The sequence below is a fragment of the Myotis davidii genome, unplaced genomic scaffold, assembly GCF_000327345.1.
Source record: "Myotis davidii unplaced genomic scaffold, ASM32734v1 scaffold223, whole genome shotgun sequence".
Classification (NCBI taxonomy): Eukaryota; Metazoa; Chordata; class Mammalia; order Chiroptera; family Vespertilionidae; genus Myotis; species Myotis davidii.
The window spans coordinates 5,535,115-5,544,589 of NW_006294609.1; the positions used below are offsets into that span (position 1 = coordinate 5,535,115).

General features: G+C 52.4%; 1 protein-coding gene across 1 annotated transcript in view; it reads right to left on the minus strand.

Annotated features, from left to right (window-relative positions):
- Nucleotides 1-1,741, minus strand: part of SLC8B1 (solute carrier family 8 (sodium/lithium/calcium exchanger), member B1) — a 25,184-nt gene extending 23,443 nt beyond the window's left edge. Inside the window, exons 1-2 of the mRNA XM_015567280.1 lie at nt 1,469-1,741; nt 480-716 (exon numbers count right to left, since the gene is read on the minus strand). Coding sequence (XP_015422766.1) covers nt 480-635 — 156 coding nt within the window. The 5' untranslated portion in view covers nt 636-716; nt 1,469-1,741. The remainder of the gene's footprint in view (nt 1-479; nt 717-1,468) is intronic.
- Between the last annotated feature and the right edge of the window lie 7,734 nt (nt 1,742-9,475).

The window sequence follows — 9,475 nt, forward strand, 5'->3', positions numbered from 1 at the left end:
ATACACTTAAAAATATCCCCTCCCCCTTACAGCCCCGCCTCCCCAATATCACTTGATCCTATTTGCAGCATCTTACCACCTGAAGCTTACATATTTTTATTGATTTCAGAGAGGAAGGGAAAAGGAGAAAGAACATCAATGATGAGAATCATTTGATCAGCTGTCTCCTGCACGCCCCCTACTGGGGATCCAGCCCCCAACGGGGCATACGCCCTTGACTAGAATTGAACCCCGGACCCTTCAGTCCACAGATCGACACTCTATCCACTGAGCCAAGCTCGCTAGAGTACATGCTTACTTCTTTATCTGAGCTCCCAAGACACTGTAGCTCCACGAAGGCAGGGATTTTTCTCTCTATCGTTCCCTGGTATATCCCAGGGATCCGCTTAGTGCCTGGCACATAGTAGGTGCTCAATAAATATTTGTGGATTGGATGAATTCACTCCCACCAGATGCCAGCTTTCCGCCTGGATACTCACATCTACCACGGGGGTCTGGTTCACAGGGGAGGCTGGAAATGGGGGGCTGGTGTGGGCCCCTGTGGATAGGCCACTGGCCACGGACACTCTGTCCACCATCAGCAGCACACAGAGCCAGCACAGCACCCAGTGCCCATTCCGTCGTCTGCCGGCCATCGGCCCCCACGGGGCCAGGCCTTCACCCTCTGCTTCCCCTTCTGCGGTGGTTCAGTTTCAAATGGCTGGCAGCTCCGGCCGCTGCAGGCTGGGGGTGAGAAGGAGGGACAGTGTCACTAAAGACCCCAAGACCCAGCAGGAGGGGCCTGCAAACTTTTTCAACTGAGGAACCGCCCTCCTTCCTCCCCCACCCCCCAAAGGAAAACCAAGGTAGAAACGCACTAGCACCCATGACCTCATTTCATCCCCCAACTCGCCTAGAGGTGGGTGCTAGTGCTCCCAGTCTACCCAGGAGCCACCTGGAGGCAGAGCCAGAGGTCGCCTCCTCCTCTAGGTCTCGGAACAACTCAGGAGCAGTTATGGTCCCCGCCCCTTTTACAGAGGAGGAGCAGGGCTCAGAGAAGTGGCTCCAGCTGCCCGAGGCCACACAGCAAGGAGGTCGCCCAGCCAATAGTGCCTTTGATATGGAGATCGAGGCCCAGAGGGCAGCGAATTGCTCAGTCACAGCCTGTTAGCAGATTCCGGCCGGACTCAGCCTCTTCCCTAAACATCAGGGCAAAAAACAACTTCGTTTTTCTTCCTAAGAAAAACTGGGGGGCTGGGGAGGGGGGGGGGCCTCTGGCACATTCATTTCCTTCTCTGGGCTCTCCCACACGTCATGGATGAGCAGGTTCTATTTTTGCCAGCAAGAAAAACACCGCCCAGAAAACAACGTTGTTTTTTGTAATCCTTTGCACAGGCGTTTCTCAACGTCCTGGCAGGGGCGGGAGGAGGCCCGGAGGAAGAGAGGGAGAGGGAAGGGGCCGAAGCACCAGCAAAGCATCTTTCCTCACCTGTTGGCTCGAACCCCCTTTGCTGCCCTGAACTTCACTTGTCACCGACTTGGAAGCGCTGACCCGCAGCCGGAGACTCCCGGCTTCCAATATCGGGGCGATCACTTCCAACCTCGGAGCCTCTGGTTCGCCCGTAGCCTGGAGACAAACGCTGGCCCCTCGGAGCACACAGCAGGGGCTCAATAAATGCTCGCGCCTTCGGTGCCCCCAGCGCGAGGATCCGCACGCGCCTCCTCTTTCTGGGCCGCGGGTTTCGTGTACTCAGTCCAGGGGGCCGTCCTTACACCGCCCCGGCCCGAGGACACGCCCCCTAGAGCTCGCCCCGCCCCTGCCCTTAAAGGCACAGGCTCCCGGGGAGGTCCTGAGGGTCTAGCAGTCTCACTCGCCACCCTCCTCTGAGCTCACTGCTTGCCCATAGGTTCTGCTTTCGCTGATAAAGCAGAAGCGAGCTGAAACCAGATGAGTGAAGGCAGCAGGAGTCCAGAGAGGGGAAGTTGTTAAAAGGTGAAACTAAAGGGTTCTGTTCCCGAGGGAGGGGCAGGCAAGATCACGGACGGTGATTAAGGAGTATTGGAGATGGTCCCAGGTGGGAGCGCCCCGCCCTGCCCACAGATAGTCCAGCTGTCCTGCCCGCAACGCCTCTATCTGAGAAAACCCCTAACTGGGTTGAGCATTTGCCTCTAGTACAGCGTTTCTCAACCTGTGGGTCGCGACCCCCTTTGGGAGTCGAACGACCCTTTCACAGGGGTCGCCTAAGACCATCGGAAAACACATCTATAATTACATATTGTTTTTGTGATTAATCACTATGCTTTAATTATGTTCAATTTGTAACAATGAAAATACATCCTGCATATCAGATATTTACATGACGATTCATAATAGTAGCAAAATTACAGTTATGAAATAACAACGAAAATAATTTTATGGTTGGGGGTCACCACAACATGAGGAACTGTATTAAAGGGTCGCGGCATTAGGAAGGTTGAGAACCACTCTTCTAGTAGCATAGCTTTTTTTGTTGTTGTTAATCCTCAATTTTTTTCCATTGATTTTTAGAGAAAGTGGAAGGGAGGGAGTGGGGAGGGAGAGAGAGACTGGTTGTCCAGGAACCCAGGTATGCACTCTTGACCTCGAATCAAACCCGCAACCCCTCTATGCTCTGGGGAACACTCTAACCACTGAGCAACACCGCCAAGGGCTAGTAGCATAGCTTTTGAGAGAGGAAGGCAGCCTCGCTGGTGTGGCTCAGTGGATTGAGCATCATTCCATTCACCAAGAAGTCACTGGTTCAATTCCAGGTCAGGGCACGTGCCTGGGTTGCAGGCTTGATCCTCAGTAGGGAGTGTGTAGGAGACAGTTGATCAATGTTTCTAACTCTCTTTTCCTCTCTCTAAAATCAATTTTTAAAAATATTAAAAATAAAGAGAGAGAGAAAGAGAGAGGAAGGCAAATAGATCAAGACAGGGGAATTAGTGATCTGCTTGTCCCGGCCTCCTGGGGAAGTTCTGGTCATTTCTGTCTTCCTGCCACTGGCCTGGGGAGAGCTCGGGGCTGGGAAAGGGGTGATGAGGCTGGGAGCCAGCGTCTCCTCCCAGGCACTCCTCTGGCCCCACACCCACATCCACAGTTGCACACATCTCATTCCACCACCTTTAAGTCTGCCCACTTCCTCAGCACCTGCAGGACTGGCGCCGGAGGCCCTCACCTTCCAGCCCAAGGCCCCTTTCTCGCTTCCTCTTTCACCCCCACCTCCATCCCCTCCTGCTCCAGCCCTGGGAGTGCTCCCCCTTCTCTGAACACCCTGCTCCTTACACAGGGCTGTACCGCTGCTCCTTCTGAGTCCTCTGCCCGGTGCCAGCCCTTACCTCTCCCCTGCCTCTCATGTCGCCAGGCCCAGCCCAAATGCCACTGCCTCCAGATGGTCTTCCATCCTCCTCCCGGCCCCTGCACCCCTGAGGTGTCTCACCTTTAGAGAGATTACATGACGTGTTTGGAATCTCGGAGCCTCGGGGTTCTGTGTGACCTTTGGTAACATTTACACTCTCTGAGCCTCAGTTTTCTTCCCTGTCAAATGGGGATGAAGTAGTGTCTCTCTCATGGGGTCCTTGCATGATGAAACAACACTGGATCATGCCCCAAGCCCCATGCCTGGTGCTGGGTACACGTTCCTTCATTGGAAGGCATTGTGTTTTTTGTTTGTTTGTTGTTCTTTAATATATCTTGATTGAATTCAGAGAGGAAGGCGAGGGAGAGAGAGATAGAAACATCAATGATGAAAGAGATTCACTGATCGGCTGCCTCCTGCACGCCCCACACTGGGGATCGAACCCACAAACTAGGCATGTGCCCTGACTGGGAATTGAACCGTGACCTCCTGATTCATGGGTTGATGCTCAACCACTGAGCCACACCAGCTAGGGCAGAAGGCATTGTTGTTGCTATTATTCCATTGATCCTACAATGACGTACCTGCCTGTGTCCCCCAACAGCTAGGAGCCCCTCACAGCAAGGGGTAGACCCCGCTGGTCCCCTGTCCGGGCAACCGGCACACAGGCTCTCACAGCTAGAGTCTGTGTGTGGGAATAACAGCCGGCCCAGCTCACCTGCTGCCTGAGGAAGTGGCTCCGAATGGCTGAGTTTGGAGCCTAAGTCCTTCTTCCCTCAGGGACCCTGCCTCTGGAACTCAGGGGCCCGGCGGCCAGGGCGAGGCCTTGATGTCACCATCCTAGGCTAGCTGGGCAGCCAGGCCACTCCATCCGTGTCTCCCAGAGGCCAGGGAGGGGAGGGGTGTGTGTAGAATGAGTGCCTGTGGGAAGAAACCTGGAAAGATCCAAGGGAAAGAATCGCTGGACACAGAGCAGGGAGGTAACTGTGGTCTGGAACACAGTCCTGGTTTGCCTCTGCTCTGATGGACAGGATCCGTGTTAGGGCCTATTTCCACCTGGGAAAGGCCATTTGACATCACGCATTCATAGGTCTGAGGCCAGGACGCACTGAGATTATGTGTGCAGACCCCCCAGCTTGGTATTTGTAAAAGCTGAATGGGTGGAAGCTGGGAGGAGTCCCCTTCACCACCGAGGTCCTGCATCACTGAGAGACAGGCCAGCTCAGCCTGACACTGAGCCCCCCTGTTCAGGAGGCCCAGGACGGGGGTGGCAGCTCCGGGAACAGCGCAAGTACCCGGGGGGAAGCGTGAGCAGAAGTAGTAAGGAGTGAGGGGGAACTTGGAAGAGGAAAGAGAGAATCGGAACTTTCAGTCCTTAGCCCACGAGGCACAGAGACTTGGAAGGTTCCTCCAGATGCCCGAGTCTCCCCTGCAACAATGCCAGTGCCCTCCTGGCCCCGGCAGCCCTGGGCACATAGTCGCATGGCCCTTGAACTCCCGCAGGGACAGGGTGCTTCCCAAGGCAGTCCGATTGCCAGGGGACAGTGCCAATGGCGAGGAAGTGTTGTTGTTTTTTAAATTTTATTTTTATTTATTGGTTTGAGAGAGAGAGAGAGAGAGAGAAACACTGATTTGTTGTTCCACTTATGTATACATTCATCGGTTGCTTCTTTTTTTTTTTTTTTTAAATATATTCTTTATTGATTTTTCACAGAGAGGAAGGAAGAGAGACAGAGAGTCAGAAACATCGATGAGAGAGAAACACCGATCAGCCGCCTCCTGCACATCTCCCACTGGGGATGTGCCCGCAACCCAGGCACATGCCCTTGACCGGAATCGAACCCGGGACCCCTCAGTCCACAGGCCGACGCCCTATCCACTGAGCCAAACCGGTCTCGGCTCATCGGTTGCTTCTTGTATGGGCCCTGACCAGGGAAAGAACCTGCAACCTTGGCGCACTGGGATGATGCTCTGACCAACTGAGTTACCTGTCAGGGCGCACGGAAGTGTTTCCATTGCCAGCAGGAGTCTCCATGGGGCTAATCCTTCTAGAAAGTGACTTGGCAGTGGACACATGTCAATCTTAAGAGCCTCGAAAGGACGCGTGCCCTCTGCACCGCCGATGCTGCTCCCGGAGCTTTCCTGAGCGAAGGATTTGGACGATGCTCTGAGCGCAGGAATGTTTTACTACAGGGACACTCACGATTGGGCAGCCGTTGAAAACGCCCTGAGTATCCAGTAATGGCCTTGCTGCGGTTGCCATGGACACAATTGTTAAATCCGTTTTAGTAAGACTCTTAGAGCACTTCCCTTTGGGGCTCCCCCACATGTAGTGGATAAGAATTAGGTCTTTGGATCAGCGAGACCCAGGCCTGCAACTGGAGTTTGTCCCGAGGTGTGGGGGGAGGGAGGTCACCACTCTTCCAGACTCTGGCTTTCTGTCTTGACAATGGAGTTCAGTTCCATGGCTCGCTCAGGGCAGCCGTGAAGACTGAACACGGAAATGCTGGTCCGATGTCTTGTCTACAACACAGAATTGCACAGGGGTCACAGGAAGCACACCCAGGTGGCTGGTCACACCTGAGCCACCGTGATGACCACAGGAGGTCACATGACCTATACAGGGCGGGTCAAAGGCGGAGCACTGGGGCGATGCTGTCACAGCAAGGGGACTGCCTGGTGCTGGCGAGGCCGCCTCTGAGCCAGACCTGGGTGCTCTGCCTGGGATCCCTGTTCTCCCGACCTGGCCAGCTGGGGGCCCTAGAAACTGACTGTGATGCCCCGGCTGGTTTGGCTCAGTGGATGGAGCATCGGCCTGTGGACTGAAGGGTCCTGGGTTCGATTCTGGTCAGGGGGACATGCCCTGGTTGCAGGTTGGATACCCAATGAGGGGCATGCGGGAAGCAGGCTATCAATGGTTCTCTCTTATCATGAATGTTTCTGTCTCTCTCTCCCTCTCCCTTCCTGCCGACCAGGCTGATCAGGGGAAGGTGCTGCCCCCATCACCCCGCTGCTGCGAGGCCTGAGCCCCGGGCTTCGCAGCCGCTGTGGCTTTGTCCGGATGGACGTCTGGAAGATGTCTGCCCTAATTAGCATATTACCCTTTTATTAGTATAGATATAGATCTAAAAAAACTGACTGTGATATGGTAGTACCTGTTTCAATATACATATACACGGTGAAAAGATGACCACAAGCAAGTTAATTTACATCTCATCACCTCACATAGTCATTTTTTGGTGTGTGGTGAGAATACTTCAGATCAACTCCCAGCAAATGTTAAGGAAACAGTGCCATTAACTGTGGGCATCATGTTGTACATTAGATCTCCAGAATGTATTCATTTTGCATAACTGAAACTTTGTACCTTTTGACCAACACCTCCCCATTTCCCCTCCCCTCCCTCCGCCCCTGGAAATCACCACTCTACTCTCTGCTTCTCTGAGTTTGGCGATTTAGATTCCGCATAGAAGTGAGATCAGGCAGCACTTGTTCCTCTGCGTCTGGCTGAGCTCAGCACAGTGTCCTCCAGGTTCATCCATGTTGTCGCAAATGGCAGGATTTCCTTCTCTTTAAAGAAGGAAAAGGCTGCCAAAACCGGTTTGGCTCAGTGGATAGAGCGTCGGCCTGCGGACTGCAAGGTCCCAGGTTCGATTCCGGTCAAGGGCATGTACCTGGGTTGCGGGCACATCCCCAGTGGGAGATGTGCAGGAGGCAGCTGATCGATGTCTCTCTCTCATCGATGTTTCTGACTCTCTATTTCTCTCCCTTCCTCTCTATAAAAAATCAATAAAAATATTTTTTTAAAAAAAAAAAAGAAGGAAAAGGCTGAATAATATCTCATTGTGTATATGTACCTCATTTTCTTTATCCATCCATCCTCCAATGGGCACTTAGGTTTTTCTGTATCTTGGCTACTGTGGGTCATGCTGTAACGGGAGGGCAGATATCCGTTGAGATCCTGTTTTCATTTCCTTTGGATATAGACCTAGAAGTGGCATTGCTGGAGCCTATGGCAGTTCTACTCTGAATTTTCTGAGGACCCTCCGAAAATTTGGTAATTGTAAAAGCTGAATGGATGGAAGCCGGGAGGAGTCCCCTTCACCACCGTGGTCCTGCATCACTCAGAGATAGGCCATTGAACACCCTGCTCAGGAGGCCCAGGGTGGGGGTGGCAGCTCCGGGAACAGTGCAAGTACCCGGGGGTACTTGTGCAAGTACTGTTTTCCATTGTGGCCACACCAATTTACTCTCCCACCAGCAGTGTACAGGGTTGCTTCTTCTGTGCACTGTTGTCCTCTTCTGTTGCCTCTTCTGATCCCTGTCCTTCTCGCTGGGACTGCCCTTCTTGCTGGGACTGTCTATCTGTTGTGTGACTCTCACTCAACCCCTCTGCCTCTCTGCCTCCCATTTCCCCTTCTTGGTCCAGAGTTTTGAGGATGTGCTCTGGCTGGGAGGTTGGGTGGGGCCCCTCTCAGGCCTTATACCAGGGCTTGGGCCCATTCATTCATTCACTCACTCACTCACTCACCTGGTGTGCTTGGCGTTGAGGATAGGGAGCTGAACTATTGTCCGCACTATGGTTGTCCACACTCCACTGCCCCACCTCCTGGGCCTCCTGAACTCCATTGTCAAGATAGAAAACAAAGTACTGTTTTCCATTGTGGCCACACCAACTTACTCCCCCATCAGCAGTGCACAGGGTTGCCTCTTCTCCACATCCGGCCAGCACTTATCTTTGTTTTCTCGGTAATGGCGATCCTAACAGGTGTGAGGGGGGAGCTCAGGGTTTCCATTCCCATTTCTGGAGAGGGGGGTTGCATCCGGGATGCTGGGACTGCTGGCTGGCACTGCCACCAGTTGGTTATACTTGGATTTGCCTCAGGGGCCCTCCGAATACAGCCTGTCTGCCTGCGACTCCCAGAACCCCTAACCCGCTTGTCAGCTGTCTTGTCACATTGCTGATGATGTCTTGGACATGAAAAAGTTAAAGGGGATTTTATTTAAAAAAATATATTTTATTGATTTTTTACAGAGAGGAAGGGAGAGGGATAAAGAGTTAGAAACATCAATGAGCGAGAAGCATCGATCAGCTGCCTCCTGCACGCCCCCTACTGGGGATGTGCCTGCAGCCAAGGTACATGCCCTTGACCGGAATCGAACCTGGGACCCTACATGCCCTTGACTGGAATCGAACCTGGGACCCTTGAGTCCACAGGCCGACGCTCTATCCACTGAGCCAAACCGGTTAGGGCTAAAGGGGATTTTATGTAGTTAAATGTCTTCATTGTTAATTGCACCCAGAAAGCCTTTCCCCACACATGTTATGGAGGAATTCACCCATATTTTCTTCTACGTCCGCAGTTTCATTGTTATATTTAGATTCTCATCATTTAGAAGTTTATTCCTGTGTATGGTGTGAGGAATGGATCCCGAACCAAAAGAAAAGAAAAAGAGAGCATTTTGGGGACAATTGGAAAAATGTGAATAAAACCCTGCACTAGATACCAGTATTAAATGAGGGTAAGTCTGCTGACCATTACAATGGTGGATGGTGGTTACTAGGACGAGGCCTTTTTTCTTATGAGAAACTGTACATCTCCTGCATGTCGGACTGACATGTCATGATGCCTTCAACTAACTCTGAAATGGTTGAGCAAAACATATAAAACACCCTGGGAGCTCAAAACATACAAAACAGGGTGTCCCCCCAAAATGTATACACATTTTGAACGATTATGAAGTCAGTGTTTATTAACATACGTTTTCAAAATTAAGTGAGTTAAAGTGTGTACATTTTTGGGGGACACCCTCTATATATATATCAAGAGAAATTGATTAAATGTAAGCAAATATGAGTAATCGATGGTAGGCATATGGGTATTTACTCTCCTCCTTGCAACTTTGCTCGAGATTTGAAATTTTGAAAAATAAAAAGTTGGGGGGGACGTGTGCTAGGCAGGGTTTTCGTAGGTGGACAGGGGTGCTGGGCTCTTTAAGATAGGCCCCGCCCCTCCGCCCCACTTCGGGCCCCGCCCATCCCGGAAGAGCTGGGCCCAAGCCCCACCCCTCTCCTCTCCGCGACCTGCTGTCCCTGCGCCCGCGGTGACGGGGAGCTG